This window comes from Haliotis rubra, unplaced genomic scaffold, assembly GCF_003918875.1.
Source record: "Haliotis rubra isolate DU_JTF1 unplaced genomic scaffold, ASM391887v1 Scf314, whole genome shotgun sequence".
NCBI lineage: Eukaryota > Metazoa > Mollusca > Gastropoda > Lepetellida > Haliotidae > Haliotis > Haliotis rubra.
In genome coordinates, this window is record NW_025766985.1 from 221,217 (window position 1) to 248,810 (window position 27,594).

The 27,594-nt window shown below is 41.8% G+C and overlaps 1 protein-coding gene and 1 long non-coding RNA gene across 2 annotated transcripts; one reads left to right on the forward strand and one right to left on the reverse strand.

The window, feature by feature from the left end:
• Positions 1–1,092: 1,092 nt before the first annotated feature.
• LOC124283377 lies at positions 1,093–17,263 on the reverse strand. Its single transcript, XR_006900336.1, has 3 exons — positions 17,254–17,263; positions 11,846–11,853; positions 1,093–1,969 (listed from the first exon to the last, which is right to left on the reverse strand). It is a non-coding gene; the product is annotated as an uncharacterized LOC124283377 (long non-coding RNA).
• Positions 8,911–15,255, forward strand: LOC124283370 (ankyrin repeat domain-containing protein 17-like). Its single transcript, XM_046719406.1, has 3 exons — positions 8,911–9,818; positions 13,289–13,372; positions 13,914–15,255. Exons 1-3 carry the CDS (start codon positions 8,972–8,974, stop codon positions 15,110–15,112), a joined length of 2,130 nt encoding a protein of 709 aa, XP_046575362.1. The 5' UTR covers positions 8,911–8,971; the 3' UTR covers positions 15,113–15,255.
• Positions 17,264–27,594: the final 10,331 nt, after the last annotated feature.

The following is a 27,594-nucleotide window of genomic DNA, read 5'->3' on the forward strand; positions in this document are numbered from 1 at the left end:
GCCATAGATTAGATGTTTGTTGTGAACATAATCCGGACCAGGAGATATATTTTTATTGAGATTATTTATGTGTCCCTTTACTTCGTCTATTGCAATACATTCACACAAAACATCGTCATCACATGATAAGTGTTCCAGGCTTATATGTGTAACCTTTCTGTCAACTGATATTTTGAAGTTATTGTCAAATGATGAAGAGCAGTGGGGCTTAGCTAGATCAGCAAAATAATCACCCCAGAGTTCACAAATATCCTCCGCTGTATTTGCACATTTGTCACCGACTACTAGTTCTTTAACACCAGGACTTTGTCGCCTCATTTTGCGAACTGACTTAAAGAAAGTACCAATGTCTGCATCAGATCATCTTTCTAATTCTTTGCTTGTATCTGAACGCTGTTTCCTTTTAGACTTACGATGTTATCGTCTAAATTCTCGCTTAGCTGATTTGTATTCACAGAGTGTATTTCACTCTTATACTATCGATGGAGAAATAAAGAAATATATATTTAAATCTAAATATTTTTGAAATGTTGTAGTCAGTAACACTACTGACTTAGGCAATAAGCGGAAAAATGAAAATATAATTCAGTCAGTAAACTTACTGTCTAGTCGTTTTAGTCAGTAACGCTACTGACTAGGCAGTACCTTATTGACTAGGCAGTAACGCTATTGGCTGAGTTTCCTTATTGGCGCTAACATATATAAAGATTAGAAGTACTCTATGTATCATGTATGTATGTACAGTATTTTGGAAATTTATAATGTGTGTAATTTGTACATGCTAATGTAACTGTACCATAAATATTATACAATATTTATATATAGTATACTTATTTGTGCAGGGCAAAACAGAAGCTTACTGGGATTTAATCGAAGATTCTATCAATAACGCTGCTGATCTTAATATGGACACAATTGTAGTTGGTGACTTTAATATTGATTTTCTTACAGACACAAGTTATATAATTAATCAATTACAACTGCTATTTAGACTAACACAATTCATAACTGAATCTACAAGGATAAAAACCCAGTTCTTGTACATTAATTGATCTTATTTTTGTTTCAAGTGTTAGCGCTGGACTAAATCGGGTGTTTTAGATCATGTATGTAGCGATCATTGCCCTGTATATGTCACCATCAATGAGTCGATTGCAAAATCGATCAATTGCAAGATAAAAATATATAATTATACTCTAGTTGATTTTGACGGTATTACAAATGCCTTATAAACTCTTGATTGGCATGCTATCTGTGCCTCTGAAAATATTAATCGTATCCCAAGCGACTTGACTGGTACAATTCTTGAATTATGCGATAGTTATATTCCAAATAAAGTCATTACGATAACACCCCAGGACGCCCCCTGGATGAATAGAGAGGTACGTAAATTGGTTCGTAAACGCAATCGCCATCATAAAATCACAAAAAGGCGTAACTCATCATCTGACCCGCGCTTTTTAGATTGAGTAGAAATAAAGTGATATCCGCGGTAAGAAATGCAAAGAAGATGTACATGAATAATTTGATGAAGAAAGAGACAATGAACACGGTACAAAAACGTGGTGGCGTTTAGTTAAGAATTATATACAAAGTAAACACACCACCAATATTAATACTTTTCCTTCGATAATCCATAACGATAAACTATATGATGATAGTAGTGAAACAGCAAACATTATGAATGATTTCTTTGCAGATCAGGCAAGAGTAGCTGCTCCTAATAGGGATATCCTGTAATTCGTTCAGAGGTAGATAACCCATTATGTGACTTAACACTTAGTCCCCAAGAAATCCATGATATTCTCTCCTCTTTTGATATCACTAAAGCAACAGGCCCAGATGGTATTGGCAATATTTTTTGGAAAATGAATGCAAGACAATTAGCAGTTCCCTTATCTGAAGTTTTTAATTTATCATTAAAGAATAATAGTGTTTCCTGATATCTGGAAGGAGGCATCAGTTGTTCCTATACACAAAAAAGGCAGCATAAATGAATGCTCTAACTATCGACCAGTCGCACTAACAAGCTGTGTAGCAAATATTTTCTAAAAATGCATTTTTAAACATGTTTTTAATCATTTTAGGGATAATGAAATACTTACAAACTTACAATCCGGTTTCATGCCAGGCGATTCAACGGTAAATCAATTAACGTAAATGTATGACTTTATAGCGGGTGCATTGGTTCAGCTATTATTAATAATAATAAATATACTACAATTAAAAGTCTGGTAGAACTAAATTGACTTTGATGTTTTGGGACCTTCGGCTTGGTCTCATATGTTTGATAGGTAAATGTTTGTAAATTATTGTTTTTGATACTATTCACAAGTAAATGTGATCTGCCAATCAAAGAAGTAAATGTGATTTGGCAAATATATGTTGATGCAACATGTCTTAATTTAAAAAACCATAATTCATTACATGAATTGATAAAACTATAGTTACTACCTACTGTTGTCTTTTTTTATCTGGGAACATACCATTATTATCAAGGGTACAGCTTAATTAAGCCTTATGCAACCAACAATAAAATGTGTTGTTTTAAGCAGTCTGTCTTATGGGAAGATACCGGTGCATTAGATAGCGGTAAGGCTTTTGACAAGGTCTGGCATAAAGGTATTATACATAAGCTAAGACGTTATGGTATCGGGAGTAACTTGTTGAAATGGTTTGAGAGTTATCTAGACAATAGAGGTCAGCGAGTTGTTATAAATGGTTACGCGTCTGATCAAAGATCAATCTTAGCCGGCGTTCCCCAAGGCTCTGTCTTAGGACCCCTTTTGTTTATAGTTTATATCAACGACATCGTTGAACTTACTTCAACTTCAACTTCTTTATTTCTCTTTCAACCACCCAGCGGTGGTACAAGAGTACATAGCAATGGATTACTTAAAAAATGACAAAATGGGGCACAGTTAGCATTTAAAGTGTGATAGTATACTATTAATAAACATAGATAGCTTTTTCAATTCTGCTGTTTTCTTTGTACACGTTAGTTGCTTGAAGGTAACCAGATTTTTCCATTTAAGGTATTGCAAAGGGATATACTTTAGTCTACTATCATTAAAATAACTACATCTCAGTAAATAATGAGGTTCCATAGCGCATGAGTCGCATAACTTACATGTTCTATTTTCTCTGGTTATGCCCTCCCAGCGGTCGATCTCAATGGGTACGTAGAAGGTGGTTAGTTGTTCTGAATTTCAGAATTGGGATATAAACATTAGTTGGAAGAAACAAGTAACGTTCAAATGTTAAAGAGTCTTGTATAGCCCTATAATAAAGAGCCTTAGGGCAATTATTCATTAAAGACCACCAGCTCTGAGTAAATTGATCTTTTAAAACTAGTTCTACCTTTAAGGAAAGCCATTCAGTGTTAACACATTCTGGATTTCTGAAAATATTACTAAGACCTAAATGATTTAACGTACATTCAATAACATTCAACCACTTATCCTGATAGTCATAGTGCTGTTTTTGTAGTGCAACGAAGTTGTGTAAAGTGTTAGATAATTTTTAACGTTTGATACTTTAGGTACAGCAAGGGTGTGCCAATATTTAATCAATCTCTTTACAATCTTAATTCTCAGAGGATACCTTCCCGTTTCTCCGTAGACCATGTACGCTGGGGTAGATACTTTAAGATTACAGATGAGTTTCAGAAACTTCAAGTGAACTTTTTCAATAAAATCCAGTGATTCATGTCCCCAGGTTTCACATCCATAGCAGAGAATGGGAACAACCATTACGTTGGCGTTTTTAAAAGGCAGACCATAGCCTTAGTTCCTGAGTCAATTAAAGTTTTGATAGCGTGTACCAACCTACCAGATCTATGTACTTTTAAACCTAGATACATGTAAAATTCAACAATCTCTAGTACATGTTCTCCGAAATAGCATATATGTTTACTTTTAGAAGGTACTCCACCACCAAATATTACAATTTTGGTTTTGGATGTATTGACATCATGTTTCCACTGCACACAATACATACGGAACGAATTTAATAATCTCTGGAGTCCTTTAGGACTTTGACTAACAAGTACTGCTTCATCTGCATATAAGAGAATAAAAAGGTGTAAAACAATGTTCACATCTAAACCGTCGATAAGAACACCATCACAATTAGCATCAGAAATTTGTGACTCAAGTTCATTTAAGAACAGCGAAAACAATAGTGGTGATAGATTTTCACATTGTCTTACTCCACACTCACTCAGGAAGTAGTCTGAATTCTTATGATTTGCATATACGCATGATTTATGTTTTTGTACATATTTTGTATTAAGTCGAAACACCGCCCATGTATACCTTGCTTCAATAGTTTATGCCACAAACCGGCTCTCCAAACATTATCAAACGCTTTAGAGACTGAGTTTGGTTTTACGCCGCTTTTAGCAATATTCAAGCAACATCATGGCGGGGGACACCAGAAATGGGCTTCACACATCTTTAGAGAAGTCAATGAATGCACAATATAACTTTTGTTTACGTTTTTAAAGCAAATTCATCAGCATATTTAAAACAGAGATATTATCGATTGTGGACAACCCTTTGCGGAAACCAGCTTGAACATTACTTAGAATACCATTACTGTCTAAAACGTTAGACAACCTCGTGTTTAGTACAGAAGTGAATAGTTTTCCTAGACAGCTCAAGATGGTAATATGCCTATACGATGAAGGGTCGTCCTTTTTTCCTTTATTCTTGTATACAGGTTTGATTATTCCCGCTAGCCAAGCTTCTGGTATTATTCTAGTTTTCAACAAGAGATTGAACAAAGTCACACATAAAGGTCCAATCATGTACAAAGAGTCAATGAGGTAGTCATTTTCTATAAAGTCTATACCTGATGCCTTATTTCTTTTAATTTTTTTCACAGCATGTGTTAATTCTAGTAAGGTAATATCATCGTTGAGTATAGAAGTGTCATGTGTATCAAAGGCAATATTATCATCAGTAACAACTCCATCTTGTGTACATAGGTTAATATCTCTGAAGTGTTTCAAGAAATCCTCCAAATTTGGACCAGATGAATCATGAGTACTATCTGCAGGTTTCAAAAGTTTCCAGTACTGATTGACTGAAGACTGTGCTTTATCTTGCACGATACTACTAGTTCGGTACATTTCTTTGTTTATACACTTATACAAACATCTTTCATAATCTTTAGCTTGTTTTTTATAATGTATCTCATTTTGATACGATTTGAATTTCTGAAACTGTTTACGAGCTTTTCTGTACTTCCTCCTTGCTACATGACAATCTTTACTAAACCATGTTTTGTGAGACTGCTTACGAAGCATAGCACTAGTAATACGAGTAGGGTGTCGTTCATTCACGCCAAAAGTTGCACGTGCAGCATCACATAACACGTGAGCAATTTCATTGGCTAGTGTATCTACCGCCTCACAGTCACCTTGACCTTGCAATGCTCTCTCCGCTACACCTTTAAAAAAATCGATACGTTCATTATCTAACTTGTTTACATACTCAGTAGCTTTACTTTGATTGTAACGTGTTGGTCGGAGCAGTGTAGGATTATTGGTTTCTGTATTCATGGTCGTAGTTGGTTTATCAGTATCACTTTTGGCGGCATTGAAATCGCTTAATTGGAGACTAAATGAAACTGGACAATGGACATCTGAGTATAGGGGGGGAAATGGTATGACTTTCAAATTAACAAATAAAGGTAGACAGGAAGGGGATGATATGACATATTAAACAAGACTTTTGTCTTTACATATGGGGCTTCAAACACCTTCATCTTCACCAATTCGACCATTACATATAAGTAAATTTATACATTTACATAAATATGTAAGCTTCTTACCAAAATTATTAACTTTTCCTGTATATTGTGTTGTTCTTTCCATAGGTTTCTTAAGATCAAACAGAGTATACTTGGGGTTAAGGAATGTACTTTCATCTAAGTGTCATTCATCAAGAAGGAAGGAATTAACAGCAATATCCGTCTCTTCGCAGATGACACATCACTTTATGCTATAATAAATAATCCTGATGAAACTGCTCTGTCTCTTAATAATGAACTACGTAAAATTTCTGATTGGGCTGACAAATGGCAAGTTACATTTAATCCTAATAAAACAGATTCTATACAATTCTCTCGTAAAGTACAGCCCAGCCCAAAACGAAATTTAACAATGAAGGATAGTAATATTAATGACGTTAATTGCCATAAACATTTGGGACTTACTCTACAGCACGATTGTTCCTGGACTGACAATGTTAGCTGTATCGCTTAAAAGGTTGCGCCCATGGTAAACTGTCTTAGAGGTTTTAAATATCGTCTCTCACGTAAAACTTTACAAATGTACCTTAAGGACAAACAATTTATTTTGCCTATTTTCGACTATTGTTGTCACATCTGGGACAATTGTACCAAACAGGAAGCACTAACACTGGAAAAACTTAATCTTGATGCACTTATAACTATTTGCGGTGCTGTTCGCGGTACGAGTCATAACAAAATATATGATGAGACAAATTTCCAACCACTATGTACTCGAAGACACATCCAAAATCTAACATTTTTCTGTAAAATGGTTAATAATTTAACTTCAAAATATTTGAGCAATCTCGTCCCTCCTAAGGTATCTGACACTACAAACTAGTTTCCGAGACCGTTTGAAGCTCCAAACTATCGATAGTAAAAGTGCAAATTATGCCAAGTCATTTCTCCCAGAGACAGTAAGATTGTGGACTTCTTTGTCTACCGGTTATAAAGAATCGGCTACGTTGGGTAGTTTTAAGAAACAGATTAATGTGTCAAATGATGACAGTCAAAACTACTTCAATTTAAACTCTGGATTAAGATTCTGTGAGATTATCCATTCTCGCCTCAGGCTCGGTTGCAGCTATTTAAACGCACATAACTATCAACGATATATAACTTCAAATCCCTGTTGTTCTTGTGGCTATTGTTACGAAGATCCAATTCACTATTTCTTTTCGTGCGTTAATTACTCTGGCTTAAGACATACAATGCACTTCTATACTAAAGGATACGACATCAAATCAATACTAAACGGCCACTGTAATGGATCTACTAAAGGTAATCATGAATTATTAGAATCTATCCATTCTTTCGTTGTACTGTCAGGCAGATTTGTGTTGTAATAGCAAAAACGAAATTGCACTTACTATTAAATATTTTCCGACACTAATGGTTCTAATGTTATAAGCGGCTATTACAGTGTTGGATTGTTACATTTCCAGAAAGCTATTGTTTACTGTTTGATAATATCATGCTTTTCTCCTCACGATTGTTATGTCTATAATTTATCTGTATTACCGGAGCGGTATTCAGATAAGCAACATACTGCTTGTTTACCAATCCGGTTCCTCTTTTGGAAATAAATATGTTTAAACCATTTTTTTGTGCAGGGCTTACATCACTGTACACCTGGGAGTTATTATAGCCTGCGTCCCTGAGACGAGGTAATATGTTTATGTTTAATTGCATGTGATCTCTATATAAAGTGTAATATGTTTTAGCTAAAGGGATTTGTTAAAGTATATATAGAAATCAACTGTAAATCTTAAAAGTATTATAAGTAATATTGTTATCTTGTGTCTATGTACTGCCTATGTCCACAATCTTTACAATTGAATTATGCATGTTGTAGGGCAGATCTGGACCACTTTGTAGAACACCATGTGCCAATAAATCCCTTGAACCCTACAAGTACTCCCTTGTTTTGAGAGGACATGAGTACCGGTGTTATATCTTTATTCTCTATTATCATACGGTGTTCCTTATAAGGTTCAAGTACATCAGTAGTTATTCTGTAAACTCCACAGAAACGGAACTGTTGATTTTCTTGGGAGAACACGGTTTCAGAGCAATTTTCTGTCAATTGTACGACACAATGTTATATCATATTGACTTACCCAGTCCAGCTACATTACCAATGCGGGTATAAGCGCTTCCAATATAATGACACTCAATTTTCTTTTTAAAACTAGTTTGATTTTTGTAACTATCTCATGATAACACATTTAGTAAGTTAATCAAGACATGCACCTTAAGAATATGCGATATTAAATCAGTTGTATTGGAATAAGGCAACCAAGGAAATATTTTTGGCAGTGCGTCTTATTCATGCAGTGCAAGTCACATATCAGGTATATAAACACAGCCTTGGTCATGGAGCATCATGATGTTACATCTATAATTCGGTTATACTGAAGATACATGTCATTGATATGTTCTGTGGTCAGTTCTCCCTTGTGAAACCACGGAAGCCAGGTACGTCCAAGTGTTAGCCAAATTTAGAGCTAACGTTGAAACACAACATGTAGGTGCCAGTCGCAGAATATAAAACCACTTATATTCATTTGTATTGTAAACAATTTGAATGAAAGAACGAAATGTTGGGCTTTATATTGATGCAAATGAAGTGACTTTTATATTCATAAACAGATACAGATTTGCCATTGCTCGAACGTAAATATAAACGTAATAAAAAGTTTGGTATATCACATGGGCTTATGTTCACTGGAAGTGATTTTGCAGAAGTCTTGAGAGAATACGTGTGCTTTCACGTTTTGTTTTCACTTCAACGTCACACTCAGCAATATTCCAGTGATGAACAGAATGTTTTATGCATGTTTATGTTGCACAGCATGATCGGATGTGAACGTGGGTCCAAAATGTGTGGTAGATGTAGAATGATTGACCGAACTACGCCCCGTATTGCCCAGGCCAGACTCACAGATAACTACTATCGGGACAACATTGACACTTTGTATCATACAGATGATCTGATGTAGTTATCTCCATCGCCATGTTTGTTGTTAGGTTACCACATGTACATATACGTCTGTGAGTATCTGTTTCCCCGAGCTGACATTTTGCCAAACATTTGCGTCGGACCAATGCTGTTTATCCAGTGCCGATGCAGTCTACTTCCTAGCTGCGAGCTACACAGTACCCTTACACAATGGCGATAGTAACAGTTGTATTCTTCAGTCTCGTGTTGTTGTGTGGTGTCAGGGACGTACATGCCCGTGCCAGATTGAGAGACTTGGCTCAACAAGTGCGACAGTTGTCCGGACAGGTCAGCGAATGGAAACTTACAGCTGTTAACAGGGAGACTAAAGTGACAAACAACTTTCAGGCATTGGAATCTTCTCTGAAACAGGAAGTGACTGAAACATTCGTTCCTAACTTTATAAGGCGTCTGGTCAAACAAGCCATCACAGACATTCTGAATGAAGAATATACTGGGGATAGCATCAGTGGACATGTTCCCGGTGAAATCAACAGCCTGAAAGCCGGTGAACGGGGCACAAAGGCTCAACAGTTCAGAGACGTTGAACGGGCAAGGGACTTTTACAGAGACAGTCTTGGAAAACTACGATTCCAGCTGACCACACATATCCGCACATTACAGATTCAGCTGAATCAGACACAAGCAGATCTTCGTGATGCAAGGATGCTGAACTCTGGTCTCAGGAAGGACTTCATGACTCTGAATACAAGCTGTTGGATGATAAGAAAAGAGATTGAAGAGCACATCGAAGATGAACAATCATACAAGGAAGGCGTACGGCATATGCAGCAAAAGTTACGTGCAGAAATTCAGAGTATAAACATTCAACTCAGTCAGACCATTGAAGATTTGCATGATTCAAAGCAGAAAATCACTGGCCTCAAGGAGGACTTGACGACACTGAATATGAGTTGTGTAAGGAGGGAGGGGAATAATGAAAGTGGTGTTACAGAAAAGTCGTTGTCGCATATGTTTTTCACGACTTTGCCCTCTGCGTATCCTCGTGCTTCAGAAGGTGAGCCTTTTAGCTGAGATTTCTTTCTGGTTAGGTCAACATAAGCGTTACAGAAGTGTCAATGTAATATGTACTGGGAAAGCCATCATAGGATGTGCATGGCATGTTAACAAAAGGTGTTCTGGGCATGTCAACGTAGAGTTATTGGGCATAGCATCACAGGGTTTACTTGCCATGACAACACGGGATGTATTGGCAGATATGCTGTGTTTTATACACTGTATCATCCCTCAGTCAGGAGACAGAGATGCCTAAATGAAGTTTTGGAGTAATCAGTGGGTACCAAAGGGTAATTGCACGTGAAAGAGTAATGTTGACCTATTAGGAATGGTCCCCACCTTTCATTATCCCCCACGTTTGTCTTCGACAGCATTCTTGGGCCGAAACATAACAAAATACCTGGTCAAGCTCCACGCGTTCTTACGATTCATCATGTGATCCCCATCGTTCTTAGTATTGTGTTCTAACCTATGTTGCTGGTGTCCCCGAGCCCCATTTGTATGTATCGATGTCAAATACTCAGTTTTAATGTTCCAGAACTGGTTTTAAATCAAATATGTGATATATTGCTGGTCATTTTTCTGTACTTCGATGACAGTTTTTAAGATAATCATACATCCTTTTAACTTTGTCAAGTTACAATATGGCTGAAATATCGCCGACGTGACGAGTTAAACTCACTCACTCACTAATTAACTGGGTATTTTAATAAGGAAGACAATGTGGTGTTACGATTTGCAAAATAATACTTGTGTACACCTATTGGTTCCCTGGATGCATTAGAAAAGATCGGCCAGAGAAACTAGAAAGGGACTGCTTCACCACAACAATCTTAAAAACCTTGCGTCAACGAGTTATGAATATTTTAACACTGTTAAAACACTATCGCTGTAACATGCTTCATATCACCAAAGCAGTAACAATTTGCTCTCATTGACATTTTATGCACGCACATATTTCGTGAAATAACCATCAATGTTCAATTCAAATTAAGGATGCCTTACTGCATTTGCTTTAGACTTAGAAGGAATACGTTTTGAAAATAAATGTATTTTGTTAAACTATTCAACATGCCAACTGAAACAAATAAAACAATTTATTCAGAGCGTAATAAGCAATATTTATTAGTATCTCATATTTCACGTAAAATATATCAATGAAGCTGCCTTTTCTCATGATCCCTGAAATGTAAACCCTCAAGCCGAGCATAGATGAATGAATAATATTATTCATCCGTCCCGCAGAGTACTTGACTTGCATTCGTTTTCCACCCATCCTAATTATATAGAAACCACATGCACGCAGATCGTATTGATATCTATAAATATATTCTCAAAGGTTGCAAATGTTGCCTTCGTTCTATAACTAGCAGAAGGGAATAATCTGAAAGCAAGTGGATAACAGGTTATTGAATAATTGAAGAATGAAAAGAAGTCAAAAGGATACACGTATAACCTGTAAAATCACCCCGTGGAGGCAATTAAGTATAGTACGGATTTTGTTTACGAAGAAGGTGAATCTAAAGCGGAAATCTTGTGAGAAGCGACATGGACACATGGCCTGGCAGACGATGTTAGCACGATCCCGATCGAGAGAGTGCTTATAGTAGGCAAGACGTAACACGATAACAAACGACCTATCGTCGTCAGAATCACGGGTTAGAATGGTAAACAACGTGTGCTGACATGAGCAAGTGAAAACATGTTCGCGGGGACCGTATCAACAAAGTTAAAGACGATAAACGATAAAGATCACGCAGGGGCCATATCAGCAAAGGAATCTGAAGATTTCAGTGTAATAATTCGCGACGTAAACTGGTGATCGTCAGAACTCGAACACTGGAATATCAAATCCATTTGATACACTGTGTGTTGGGGAGAAGGGATACACATAATGTCGGAGCTGGCACCACTGTGAGCATTGGGAAATCCAGATGGAATAGTGAGATGACCCCCCCTTCCCCCCCTAACAGTGCCTTATCGTGGAACGAAGTACAGAGTGTTGTCTTTGGCTTATCTCCAGATTACAAATATCTCTTGTTGCACATGAAGAAAGGTGCGTTTGGCAGAAACCCATGAGGGAGGTGTATATACATTATCACATCACTACAACATACGTTCTCGGCAGTTGCCAAGGAACCTGAACTTGTTGTATTTTCTTCAGCTGACTTTTTTCGTTTTTCCTCTGCGTTTCATGTAGGAAAAACTATTATCGCTACTTCTCGATTCCCAAGTTGAATAAAAAAAGTGATTCGACAATGATATGTGATATAAGGAGCAATTTCATTCTTACATTAACTGAATTAAGAATGGCTTAACAAAATACAAAATAAAAAAGCAATGTAATCTATTTATCAATTATATTCTATCATTACCAAAGTTTCCACATTAATACAAACCACTACAAAGATATTACAGTGACGGCACAGAAATCGAATGACAGTACAAATTCACAGGAAGCAGTGTGAATGAATTTAGTTTTACGCCGCTTTTAACAATATTCCAGAAATATCACCAAGGGGAACACCATAAATGGGCTTCACACATTGCACCTATGTGGGGATTCTAAACCCGGGTCTTCGGTGTTACGAGCGAACGCTTTAACCACTAGGCTTCTCCACAGCCCCTCAAAGGAAGTATATGTTATAATGACAAGAGTCGTGATTACAGCAATAACGACAGAGACAATAACTGTCACCTCACTGGATCAATGGGTGAAGTTTACATAACAGGGCCTGGGCTGAGTATCGACAGCAAGAATAATCTCCACACAATTGTTGTAACTTGAGATGTAATATATATAGCAAGAGTTAGGTACCCTTGTATAACCAGGAAAATGACTCCAGAAGATTCTCCAACTCCCCAGGTCAGACTGCAGAGGAGTGAGTGAGTGAGTTGAGTATTACGCCGTACACAGCAATATCCCATCTATATGGCGGCGGTCTGTAAATAATCGAGTCTGGACCAGACAATCCAGTGATCAACTGCATGAGCATCGATCTGCGCAATTGGGAACCGATGACATGTGTCAACCAAGTCAGCGAAACTGACAACCCGATCCCGTTAGTCGCCTCTTACGACAAGCATATAGTCGCCTTTTATGGCAAGCACATGGGTTGCTGAAGATCTATTCTACCCCGGAACTTCACGGGTCGACTGTAGAGGAAGAAATATTAATAGGGCTGTAGTACCCCATAGTAGCTTCCCGAACTTTGTCTAAATATAGCTCGCCACTGCCATCTAATGAATATCACAGAATGAATAACACTGCCATACACCAACTGTTTTTCGTTCTGGTATTTGATTCTAATTTAACCGAATATTTGTAATACACCAAACAAAAGAGATATATTTAAAACCCAATTTATCCGAGAATATATTTTATTTGCAAAGCATTAGGCGACAACTGTACTACGTGTATATGCTTACATGTTTTACATAGATTTCTGTACTATGTATTCTCTGTTTCAGCCTCGATTGACCCAAGTCAGAATCAGAGCCCGGGCGAGAGGGTTCCGCCGGTCCTAGGAACGACAGAAAAGTCTGATCTGAACGGTAGGTGGGAGAACCCAGGAATCTCAGTCCCAGACCTTCCTACAATTAACAGGGTGGTGGAGTAGCCTAGTGGTTAAAACGCTCGCTCGTCACGCCGAACACCGGGTTCGATAGGTACTATGTGTGAAGCCCATTTCTTGTGTCCCCCGCCGTGATATTTGCTGAAAATTGCTAAAAGCAGCGCAAAGCTAAGCTTCCCCATCGTCTCACAGACAGCTACGATACTGCTGAGGGTGGCGTTCAACATCAAACAAAACAGGCTGACATGTCAGCCTATATAAAAATATAATATCATCTTATTATGTAGGTAACTCCTGACAATAGTTGGACTCATCTCAACAGCTTATAAAGCATAAACACACTTTATCACTGTCCAGCCATACTCAAAATATTGTTACTGGATACAAACATACTGGCATAATAAAATACTCGTCATGTCGTACTGTTGTTGAGTGTTTGAGTCGCTTGTCAACGCACATAAAACATAGTAGATCTATGACAAGGATGTACGGATGTGTACATAATTTACTTATTTTTACAGAGACTCGATCACTTGCAAACGACGACCTTTACAACGCTAGCAGGGACGGTGACCTGGAGGCTGTGAGAAGCATCCTGTCTGTGGGTCTTGCCAACGTCAACTGTAGAGTGGACGGGAGGACACCGGTGATGGCGGCAGCATGGAACGGACACAGCGATGTAGTGGAGCTCCTTGTCAGAGAAGAAGCTAATGTGACACTTGTAGACGATGACCATAACAACATCCTTCACTACGCCTGTCGGGGAGGCGACATGGAGACGGTGAAGCTGGTCCTGTCTCTGAACGCCGTGGGCATCAACAGTAAAGGATATAAGACCGGGACACCTTTGATGGTGGCCGCACAGTACGGCCACAGGGAAGTAGTGGATCTGCTTTTGAGTAGCGGGGCCAATGCGTCATATGTAGACTTTGTCGGTGACAACCTCCTGATTTGGGCCTGTGAGGGAGGAGATGTGGAGACGGTGAAGTGGGTCCTGTCTCTGAACGTTGTGGACATCAACAGTCCCGGATGGAGGAAGAGGACACCAGTGATAGAGGCAGCACAACATGGACACAGAGATGTAGTGGAGCTCCTTGTGAAGGAAGGAGCTGATGTGACACAGGTGGACGATATCGGTGAGAACACCCTTCACTGGGCCTGTGTGGGAGGCGACTTGGAGACGGTGAAGTTGGTGCTGTCTCTGAACATGGTGGACATCAACAGTAGAGGATGGAGGAGCAGGACACCAGTCATGGTGGCAGCACGGTATGCACCCAGAAAAGTTGTGGAGTTCCTTGTGACTACAGGAGCCAATGTGTCACTGGTGGACGATGTCAATGACAACATCCTTCACTACGCCTGTCGGGGAGGCGACATTAAGATGGTTAAGCTGGTCCTGTCACTGAACGTGGTGAATATCAACAGTAGAGGACAGAACAGCGTAACACCCGTGATTGTGGCAGCAAGGTGTAAACACAGAGACGTAGTGGAACTTCTTGTGACGGAAGGAGCTGATGTGTCTCTGACGGACGATTCTCATACAAACATCCTTCACTGGGCCTGTTTGGCAGGAGACTTGGAGACGGTGAAGCTGGTCCTCTCTCTCCACGCGGCGGATATCAATGTCCGGAGCGACTACGGTCATACGGCGGTCGAAATAGCGAGATTCTGGGGACATCCGAAAGTAGTGGATCTCTTGGTGTCACGTGGTGCGCAATAAAGTCACTCTAGTTTCATGTGTTGTTACTGATACTGATGTGCTGTGTACGTTATTTCTTTGTCAGTATGTCATATTGTTGATGAATATATATTTTTTCTTTACTTTGGAACATCATCAAAAACTGTTAAAGCAATTTTCAGACATTTTTTGTCATTTGTTGTGTTTGGAACTTCACATGATCATGTAAGAAAGTTGTTGACTAGACGATGTGTGTTTGCTACGTAAAGATCGTTTATATGTCACGGCACTCATTGACCTTGCATTAACCTGAGCTTGGCTCAGCAGATGTGGTCTGCCGAGATGGCCGGCAGTTTACCCTGCGAGATGCAACATCGATAATCCACAAAGCGGCACACTGCTGGCTTCATGCCATACAGGTACAACACAACTACCACGTGGCCAGTATAGTTAAACAAAGGCAGAAGGTGTATCTTCTTTAATGGTGTCAATTACTGTGGAATGAAATCCCCCCTTGGATCATCTGGACCATGTAATGGTCATACCCCTTAGTGCTACATGGCCATATACGTGCAATGTTCCCTTTTTTCCTCTGAGTATAGAAGTCAAACATGGAGTAAGCAAAATCATAACCACCCTCCTCTCCATCATCTTTAACCCCTGGATGCCAGAGGGACGTTTATGTTCCACCTTTTCAACCTTCACTATGAAGTCGAATATACATACATCACACGCACAAATAAACTAGTGCTTAAAAGAAACTTTACACCGCAAAGTTTTACATAAAAACTCACCAAAATAAAAATGAAGTGATAAAACAATACTGAGCCAGAGCCAGGTCAAATACGCACAATTCATCTGAGAAATCGTTTTGTAACGGCGACGGCACTTGGACACCGTATCACTCGACATACAGTGTACCGGCGACTAAGATAACATGGTATTTGAGGACGTCGACCCTACCTCGGAGTGATATCTGACTCTTCAAAATGACGTCCTCGATTGACATGGGCCAGGCGAGTTCGACGTTGGGACCTGCGTAATTGGCGACGTGTGATGTTAACCGACGAGATTAGGTTTTGCCTGCGACCGTTTGCAACCGGTAGCGTGTGTGTGTGTGTGTGTGTGTGTGTGTGTGTGTGTGTGTGTGTGTGTGTGTGTGAGATATACGAGACTTGTGAGTGAGTAAGTTAACATTTAGCGTCACATCGGCAATATTTCAGCCATATCGTGACGAATACAATTTAATATCAATTTTAAAATCAATAAATTTAGAACGTAATAAACTGTCATCGAAAGACAGTAAGATACTAGAAGATCACAGATATAAATTTAAAACTAGTACGCTATCGTAAAACTGAATCACTACAGTCAGTACAATAATAAAAATGGGCTATAGATCACCAACAACTGAAGGTAGATCACCATACTAGTGTCCATGGGGACTTACAGTACTTTAGCTACCAGAATGGACCCTAGCTGGATTTACACCATCCCTTCAGCCGCTGGCGATTGTGCTGAGTTTTAGCCATTATTAAAATAACAAATATTCTATGATTAAAAGTTTGGTAGAGCTAAATTTCCCTTGAAGTTTTAGGACTAACGTACCCTCTCAGGAGGACAAACGAGACTTGTGATTATTCATGGCAACCTGAATGCTCGAAGATACATGGATGATGTTTTGCGACCAGTTGTTTTGCCAGAAGAACATCAGCCCTTAAGTACATATCACGATATTCTCCCATAGGTTTAAGACTGAACGTGCTCCAGGTCGTTTCTGTATGCTGATAGTCCGAATCAGATATCAGGTATCTGTTAACACATTGTGAAACTTGCCTTTGGAGGGCAGTTGCCTCAAGTCAATTATTTCTTCATCATCCATGCAATCGTATGGACGGAACCCTTTCTTAATCATAAGTTGAAATGACACTTAACAGAACATTCTTCTTCTCAAAGATAATGGAACTTAGAAGAAGAGTCAGCTTTCACGTTTTAAAGTGTCCAAGCTGGAGTTGAGAAACTGAAAGGAATCTATATACCTCAAACTACCCAAATTGAGTGATTTAGTGAGCAAAAATTTCACATCGGCAAATTTTCAGCCATATCGTGATTAAACAGGTAACATGTTAACTGTAGGTTATATAACAGTATGAAATCTGCCGACAAAGGACAGTAAAACAAACTAGAATATCACAATTTGAGATATTAAAACTAGCATTTAAATTAAAATTATGTCACTATAGATTGCCAACAGCAAAGTACCCAAAGAGAAGGAGATGTACTTCTTTATGTTGCTGGCAATGCAATCAATTGTTCCCTTGTATGTGATATCCAAATGTTTGATAATATGTTGCGAGCAATAGCCTTTGAGGTTATGGAAAATGACAGGAATGAAGTTATCCTGTACCTGACTATATCCAACCTTTTTGCCGTCTGATTGTCGAAACTGAAAATGTAAATTATATTTTTGCTGTGCCCCTCGATAGTCCCCAGTGAGATGATCATGGTCACAGACAGGTTCGGTACCTAACGCTTTCTGATATATATGGCACGTGAGTAGTATATACAATGATAGTCCGAGATCAATTCCAAGAAAGGTCGCTGTAAAGCTTTATTTCATAAATAAAGCTTTTGTCAGGCCCTTAGATCTTGCCACCATTGTACATACTACTTTTGAATCCCCAGTGAACTTCCCGGTCACTATGACCACGAACTAGCACTTTCCTGATCACGTGATAGCTCTATGTCGTGTTGACAGCCAACAGTTTAATGTGAATCACTCGACAAGGTAAGTGTTAAATATTTTGCTTGGGTGGCAACATTGTGCCATATGGTATGACCAATAATTCCTCTCTGACGAAATCTCTCTCTGGCCCATCTTTCAGGTAGTACAAGTTTGGCTCATTGGCTTTGATGTCTACTTTATCTATGTTGTAAGTTTTGACTGACCATATCGGATCAGTGGCTCGTTTCCGAGTGTCCCCTTCGTGTTTCCCCCGGCTGGTAGAGGTACCTCACGAGGGCCCTATCGGGTATCTGTTTCCCCTTCCCATGCGATGGTGCAGCCGACTCAGCCACTACTGATTTCAGTTTGATAGCGTCGGCTGGTTTCTTGCCGGTGAGATGGGTGGTTTCGTGGTTCATAGCCGACACCACCAGAAGTAGCCGCACTATCATTCCATCGATCTTTTTTCTAGGTTGACCATCTCTCTCGCATACTGGTGCCCTAATGAGCGCTCGGCCAAAGTCTGATTGAATCTCTCGACTATGGCTTGGCTGCGATGGACTCCGACCACGCCACGCCTGATCTTGGTATTGTGTTTGGCTAGCAGTTGTGACACGGCACCCATGAACTCCCACCCGGGATCAACTTGCAGCTCTGTGGGCCATGTCAGTGGACTGCGTTTGTATATACGTTCGAATCCGCGGACTACTTGGGCCGCATCCTTTCATGGTCAAGGGTTCGACTTCCTTGTAGCGGCTGGCAACGTCAACGATGGTTCGGACATACTTGTACCTCCTGTCGTGGGGTAGGAACAGGAGGTCGGCCTGGTGGACGCTATTGGGTACGGTAATATCGAACTGCCTTCTAGGCACGTAGCGTGGTGCAGGTAAATAGATCTGCCACAGGGCTTGTTTTTCAAGCCACGCTTTGGCCTCGTACGGGGGTACTTGCACCATTTTGGCCAGCTTAGGTACGGCGCTAGCTCCTTTCCAGTACCCACGCGGTCTGTAGTAAATAACCTCAAACTTTCTTTGGTTCCGTGACATTGTATATATACACACCTATGTTCTTGGTTCAATTTTCTCATGCCCGTACGTGTACATGTTGATCCCGTCGATGGCTATCCAGCGCTTCGTGTCCATCGGTGATAGGGACGTCTTGTTTATAGTCAGTCCGTATATCCTGTGCCCTTCGCTTTTAAGCATGTTCATTTGATGTCTGCTTGACTGCATTGAATATTCCATCACAAGGGATAACTATTTCCAAGTAAACAGTATGAAGGATCTTTTTAATAATGTTAGTTCTCATTTAATTATTGCATTTTTAAAAGAATTAGATCTGTTAAGTGATTTGTAAATAGATATATATTTTATTATTGGAAGTTTGAATTAGTAACACAGATTGTTAGTGGCTGTATCCTCGAGGGGGGTTAAAGTACTGTAAAATTATTGTCCTCCTGAGAGGGTACGTAAGTCCCAAAACATTCAAAGTAAATTTCAACTTCCCGTTTTTTAATCGTAGAATATGTGTAATTTTAATGTATGGCTAGATATATCTCAATTGCTAACAGCTGAGGGGATGATGTAAATCCAGCTAGGGCCCATGCAGGAAGCAAATGTACTGTAAGTCCCCATGGTCCCTAGTATGGTGATCTACCTTCAGTTGTTAGCGATCTATAGCCCATTTTTATATTGTGTTGTCCCCTATAGTTAAAATGTTTTAGATTCAATTACTAGTTTTACATATATATCTCATTTCTCGTCACTATATGGCTGAAATATTGCCGATGTGACGTTAAATATTAACTCACTCACTCACATATATATCTGTGATAATCTAGTTGTTTTACTGTCCTTCGTTGGCAGAATTTTATAATTTCACTTAAATTGTTAATATATTTATAACTTGCTTTAGTCACGATATGGCTGAAATATTGCCGATGTGACTTAAAATCTTAACTCACTCACTCATTTGATGTCTGAAGGTCTGAACAGGGCTTCCTGGAATCTGGCGTGTTTGATGTGTTGTTTCACCACGTACTTCTTGACACCCTTCGCCTTTCCGATCTCACCGTTGTCAGCTTTCAGGATGGAATACATCTTGGGTCTCGAGCCTATGTTCTCGGCTATGGGCGTGCCAGCACACTCGTCCTTCATCTTGCCGAGCACTTTTTTATTTACCGTGCTGTGCATGGCATGGTCCTTGGGGTAGTCGCTGGCGTCATACAAATCGAGGCGTTTCTTCATGTCCTCGTACACGTCCTCGGTTCAAATCTCCATCAGCAGGGAATCCGTGTCCGTGTACAGCACTTCACACCTGTCGCCATACTGCTTCTTGAGCTCGTTGTAGTAAAAGTCGTACATCAGGTGTTTGGATAAATCGAGCATGCTCATCCCCACGTAAACAGGCCGGTTGAATTTGATGTGGCTTTTCTTCATGTGCACGGCCACCAGGTCGTCGGTGAATATCTTGCTCGGGTTGAATGCCGGGCTGGCTATCAGTTTCCAGAGCTTGTCTTCCTCTTTCAACCGAACCAGCCTCACGGTCACTCGTTTCCTCAGGTTCTCCATCGTCTTACCAAATACCGAGTTGTTCATGAGCTTGTAGAGGTTTTTCTCTAAGTCACTGGTGGCCAGCTTTCGCAGGTCAGTGTTCATTCTGACGTAGGGCTCCATCCAGTGGCTCTGGTCAAGCACGAGCACCCTGTGTATTTTGGTCAGCCTCATACCCAACGACAGGTACAGCTGTAGGTTGCGACAGTGAACGGGTTACTTGGTCTTATTCATTAAGTTGGGCACGAGTTTTTCAACGTCTGCCACCCGCCCACCCAGCAAGTTATGTTGGTACTCGGACATCCAGTCCGGGTTAACCCTCAAACGTTCGGGGGCAAGGGGGTAGCTGTTGTGCGATGTGTGCAATGCCTTGGGGTATTCCAAGTCCACTTCGAGGATATAGCCTTTGTTCGAATCCGGCACGATGCTCATAACATCGATCTCAGGTGATGCCCATTCGAATCCCCCTGTGGGTAGATACTGGCTCATGGCCCAGCCGTACAGGTTGTTGGCATCGAGGTAGAGGATGTGAGTGGTTGGCTTGCTCGAGTCGTAGCCTTTCACGTATTGATTATTGGCTTTCGCATTGCATTTAGAGGCCATGGAAATCCCACCTCGCAAGCCTTTCTCAATGAACAAGTACATGTCGTAATAGGTGATCAATTCCAGCTTAACTCCGGTTTTCTTCAGCAAGGCATTCCAAGAGAGACCTGGGCTGCTGTAGTACCATGCGGGGTCGAGTTGATACTGCTTGAAACACGTCCTCCTAAACGTCTCGAACACGTCAGCCAGCAGGAGTACGTCTGTTCTCAAGAACAGGTCGTGGTAGTCACCCAGCTTCTTACAGCCCAGTTTATTCCATACGTTAATCGCGTCCGAGTAATCGTCTTGGGTGATTGTCGAGTCGGTCAGGTTGTTGTAAAATTGGCCGATGGGAGGCAGTTGGGTCTCGGCGAACTTGGTCCAGCCATCCATGTACTCGTAGGGGTACACGCACTTCCTCATCAGCAGGGGTCGAGTCTCGGCGTTGGTGTATCGATCAGTGATGGGGAAAGTATCGTTGGCCTTGACCAGACTGTCGAGTGACGACAGGAGGAACTGAACCGAGTCGATGATCCTCAGGCCGTTCAGGGAGAAGGAGATGTATCTCTCCATGTTGGTCGGGATGCACTTCAGGATGATGTCTACCCTCGCGATGGCCTGCATGATCAAGTGAGAGTCGTACCCTCTCAAGTTGTGGAAGACCACGGGGATGTTTTTTGTCTTGGGGTTGATTCTAAGCTTGAGGTTGCATGCGCTGTGAGCAGCGCCTCTATACTTACCGGTGACATGGCAGTGATCTCTCACGGAATCGCCGTTCAGCAGTTTATCACACACGCGACAGCGAGTGCTGCAGCAGTGAGCTCACCGGTCGGCTTGATTCATACGCATGGGAGCGACTGTGTACAGTGCATTCCTGATAGTTTTCTCTTCCTCCTGCAAACACTTTAGAAACTTTTCAGCCGCGTTGGGACCCCTGTACACTACGGGAGCTTTCCTTTCCCCATCACATCGGACAACCACGTATCCAAACCCACAGGCCATGTGCTCCTGTGTTTTGCGTCTGTTGGGGGTCGGCCCGATATCAATGTTTTTTATCAAGGCTTCGAGGTCGGCGAAGTTGATGTAAGGCACGGGCATCTAATTCTTGTGGTTGGCGAATTTTAGGTCATTGTCGCCTTCCTTGGTCATGTCGATTCGTATGGCCGTCTGCCCCACACCTTGCCAATCCTCCCGGTGGGATTCTAATAAATCAGCTTGTGTGAAGCCGTGTAGGCATCGTATGCAAAAGTGTTAATTCCCAACGTGTTTCGACTGGTCGTGCAACAGCCTGCTGAGGTATATCCACGTGTAGTGATACTTATCACATCGCTTGATCATGAATATATTGATCACGCGCTGACCTTTTATTGGGCTGACCCTGTGCACGACCGTTGTGTTGCCTTTGTGCCCTAAGACGTTAATAGCTATATCATTCTGTTTTTCTATTTGAGTGATCTGGGATATGAGGGTGGGTTCATCTATACCATCCCAGTTGAGCCCATCGTCTTGGGGATAGCTAGAAGGCCTGTTCGAATTAGTGTCAGCTGGAAACAAGGCTGACCTGATAGCTAACCTCATGCAGTCGTCTCTTGATGTTGACTATGGCCTGTTTTTTCTTATAGTAGGGGGGGTAAGTCTAGGTACGACCCGCCTCTGAACGGTACGTAGTTAGGTAAGTCTAGATAGACCTTATCGATTTTATACATGACCCACCCGGAGCCCATGTGGGTGTAGCGTTCTAGGTATTCGCGTATCTGCTGAAAACTGATATCGATTGATTCGTCTATAGTCTCGGTATGAGTCACGACTTCTTGTTTACTCCGGAAGTAGGGCTGAACGTACTCAATAGCCCCATTCTGCTGTTTATCGAGTGACATTTTCACTGTGATTTGAAACTTTATACTTCCCAAATCGTTTAGTTCCTCATTAACTTCATCAGCGATTAGAGGCTTGGTGTCGGCGATGTCTATGTTCTTATCCACATGCATGCGCCAGCCTCTCAGATAGTTACCTACAGCGCGCTCAGTGTGCACGAACTCTAGATCAACAGCTATATGCTGACGCAATAGTTTGACTAGCTCAGGCTTCCTCATACGGGAATAACCTACTAACCCCAGCTCTAGAGCTGCCTGTTTCAGTTGTTTCACAGCGTGGGTCTTTACTACGGGTCGTTCAGCCATTCGATTAGGTCGGCTTTCCTCATACGAGAATAACCCGTCAGCCCAAGCTCTTTCCTTGGAGTTTTAGTTGTTTTACCTTGGGAGGGGGTTGTATGTCGAGTAATCTCAACAACTCTGGTTTCCTCATTCGGGAGTAACCCACTCGTTCTCTCGCAATCTGTCTGAGCTCTCGAGTAGTAGACATTGTGTACACACCTAAGTATATCAATCTCTATTTGAGCCGCCGGAAGGGAGGTAACTCTTCCAACCTTGATAAAAAAAAAAGGTGGTGGCCTTAATATGTATCTAGATAGACCTTATCGATTACCCATCCAGAACATGCGCGTAGTAGGGTTTCTTGTATTATTTGCAACGAGTTGTCAACAAACTTCTCTATATCCCCGCGTTGATACACATCTCCTTTCCCACCATCAAAGTAATTCCAAGTGTGCCCTTCTAGTACTTTCACCCTGATTGAAACTGCGAAGCCCTCCAGGTGTTCCAGTGCCTTATATTGAGTTCACCAACAATCATAGGTTTGAGGACACTGATATCTATACTTTTACCCACATCCATCTGACAGTGGCAACGACTTTCCACGAAACTATTCATTATTATGCCTAGTCCTTTTTATTCTCGTAGATAAGATAGTGCCTGAGTACGTTTGCTCCGTGAGCTTTACATTGGCAGTAGTGGCATTTCACTCCGATACCGCATACAGAGCATGTGTAGTTCGGGAAGCCGTTTTTGATACTTCTCATATGGAAACAGCAGTACCCCTCAGTCCTACATCTCCTACCACAGGGCTCGGTCTTACCCATAAGTATGTATTTGCGTCGGTATGGGGCGGGTCTCATCTTTGGTATACTCATATGAGTACTTAGTCTAATTGCTTTACAACCAATGCAGTCGCTGCTAGACCCAGCGCCATGAAGATCAATTCCCGGTCCTTTTGCCCCCGGGGATGGTGTGTAGTACTGAGCGAGTGTGGGCTTATGGAGTGGTTCTAGCTGTTTACCAGTTAGCAGGTATAATCCTCTTGCTGCGTCTTCAACGTTCTCGAATGTTTTAACAGCATGGTTCTCACACTGGAGTTGCTCGTTAATGTTATCGATCCTCTGTATACGTTTATTTGCGTACTCGGCTTGCGTGGCTTGCAGTTTCTCCATGGCTATATCGTGTTTGTTCCGCCTGTATCTCGGCCGCGTTCGACTCCCGTAGTTTCGAGAAGAGGCAATTGTTCCCGGAAAATGCCAGGGCATTTACTAACGCCCCACCGACCCTCATAGCGACCGTAGCCATCCTATATATGTTTCTATTTACTTCAAAATATTTTCTGGTATGATCCCTTGATTCACGAGGATGGCACCATACCCAGGTTCATTATGAGCATGCCCATATCCTGCAGGTTGAAATCTAGCTTGATAGTCGGTTGTTTGAGCACCATTTTAGTCAAACGAGCGTACCCTACGGCTAGACTGGCGACCACGGTGGCGTGGTATGCATCGTTGATGAACGTTTTCCCCTCAGACATTATGTATATGATATAAAAATATATATTTATAACATGATATGTGGGTTGACCTCTAATTGTGGTTGTGGTTCTGGGGGTGCTGGGCTTTTATTATATAACATGAATAATGAGAGAGCGGCAGCAGCAGTTGCGCCTGCAATCCACAGGAGTGGAGGGCTCCACATGTAGTTACCTTTGTGATGCTTGGTTAAACCACCTTTTCTACCGGCGGCGACTCTTCCTGGTTCTTCTTCCTGGTGACTGTAGGATTCTCCTCCTGGGAAGGGTTTCCCTTGTTCCCCTGCTGTGGAATTTGGCTCATTTCTTGGACAGCATCCATCTCGTATACCATTACTATTATTTTTTCCCTCCTTAAATTGGCAATGCTTTGCTGTGATAATCGCCACTATCACCGGGGCTAAAAACATACCGTATTTGTGCTACAGCAAGCAGCTGACAGAGCTCAAGGCATGTTCAATAAACAGGTCTTTCTCGCGGTCCTCTCACAGGTAAAGTCGACGTTCCGGGGGAATGGGAAGGAAGTACGACGCAATACCAGTGTAGATCTGCGTCATGGCCGATCCTATAGTTTTCATCATCTCGGCCCCGAGTCCAGCCTCGTATCTCGCGTACAGCTTATCGATTTCTTCGGCTGACATTTTGTGAATTTTATCGGGAGTGTAGTCCCCAAAGTATTGTTTGGCTTTACCACCAACAGCCAGCCACCAGTCTTTCTCGCTTGTCGTCACTCTTATCATCCTGCGGCACCAACAGGTTCAAGCAGTTCATCACACTCCATCTTATAATGTAACAAGGAAGTTTTAGTTTTAATAAATTAATACCCGATGAAGGTTAAGTTGCACACGACGAGAACTTCAAAAACAACCATAACTACAACTATAACTGCTAAGTGCTAAACGCTAAGTTTCACTTAGCATTTGCTAAGCTTTGCTAAGCATTGCTATGCTAAAACACCCTATAGTCCACGGGTTGGTCGCTCTTGAGCACGAGCTTAGCATGCTTAGTTTCAGCGAGCTGTTTCTTCACACGTTCTCATTCTAGTCTGTTCATCACATAGTTCTCTCTCAAACACTCCTCGAATGAATCCCTGTCCTTGCAGTGGAATAAGGCCACCCATCGCGTCTGCTCCCTGAGGTTTTTCAACACCTAGTTGAACTTCTGCGTCAGCACCCAGACGCTGTGCTTTGCTATCTCTCGATTAGCGCTGCAGTCGTCCAGTATGAACAGCATCGACTCCCTTTTAAATTTTCCGTGATAAGCCTTCAACCATTCCTGTAGACGTGTCCCTGGGTCGACCCTGTGTACGTCCGGGTCCGTCATCGTCCAAGGTCCTTCCATGTATGTTCTATTCATGTGCAGAGTAGGGCACATGATAACGATGTTATCGAACACATCCCCGGTAGTACCCCTCCAGCATATCTAGCACAAAAACGGTCTTCCCACAACCAGTCTGCCCGCACACTATAGCGCATTGCAGGTCGCGGGGTAGATCAATAGATGGCTTGCACAAATCTCCTATTGTCTATAATAAGTTGCGCGTCCATAATCACATACAGATATAATTTCAACTTGCCCGCGGTTTGAGCCTTCTTGGTGATCTGGATGGTTATCCGCTCGCTGCCGTTGTCGATGCGGCGGCCGCTGCCATGCAATTTATCGTCATCCGCGGGTCGCATGTCCAACCACAGCGCGTACTTGGTGGTCAGGTATTCCCCGATCTGCATGTAGTATAGATCTATGTCCTGTTGTTTGATAGCCGGTAGCTTTTTTCATCTCATCCCACTGCTGGTATGCCCTCATGCCTTGGCTGAACAGCTGTTTGGGCACACCCTCGATGGTCACTTCCACTTTCGTGATTTCGGGGTTGGGAAACCTCTCACTGTCTCTTTGGAATGGGGTGTATTCCACCACTGGAATGATCAAGAAACCTTTCATCGATCGAGCCGGCACATTCAAGTTGATATTCCATAGCATGTCGGGGACACACGCGGATTCGACGACCCCGGAGTAGATGGTAAATTGTACGCCTTGCAACTGAAAAACAATATTTACAAACGTGTTGAAGTCCCCTCCATCGGTAGAACCCTAGGTGATATAGTAGATACCTCAGGAGCGGCCCTCAACACTCGGTTCGACGTAGTCCACATCGGTGATGATAGATGGGCTGTATACACATCGTTCGGATTGGTTTATCAACATTAGTCTCGGCTCCCCCTACGTGTTCACGGAGAACAAAGACAACTACCTAAACAAAGTCGTGAACAACGGAACCCTGCTCGTGGCTTACATCCCGGCGCAGAGATGTAGCGTAGTCATCAGCCCACTCTCCAGTATGGCAGCCTACATGCTGTCGAGCAAGCCCAGGATGCAAAACGTGGCATTGCAGGTGGTGTCTGAATTCGAAGGCATGGCCAACATCCTGGAGAGTCTACTGGCGAACTCCACGCTGGTCATCCAATTCTACCTAGGTGAACCACAGCGCGAAGTTGAAGTCGTGAAGGGGATCAAACTCCGGTTGGGGAAACAACACCAGTATCAGGTTTGCACTGTTTATGTGCGGGTGGGTGTTGACTCCCACACCAGTCTGCAGGGGGGCAGCGTGACCGTGGAAGACACGATATCACTCACCAAGATCTTCCTACCCGACAACATACACTTCATGGGGGTGAAGTGCACCCCTGAGAAATTATCAGAAAAACAATTGGAAACTATCTTGTAATAGTATTATATCAATGTCCAATCATCATCGGCCCAAGGCCACGCTTAACGATCTAGGGGACACAGAGGGATTCGATCAGCCTGGCGAGGAAGACGCCTTGTACATCCTACACTTGAAAGACAACGTGTATAGGCGGGCAGCAATGGCTGATCATCGACCCAACATCACACTCGGGGGCCTAGGAGACACAAGGGGGTTCGATCTGCCCGGCGAGGACGGTACCTTGTACGCCCTGCTCTTAAGAGGCGATGTG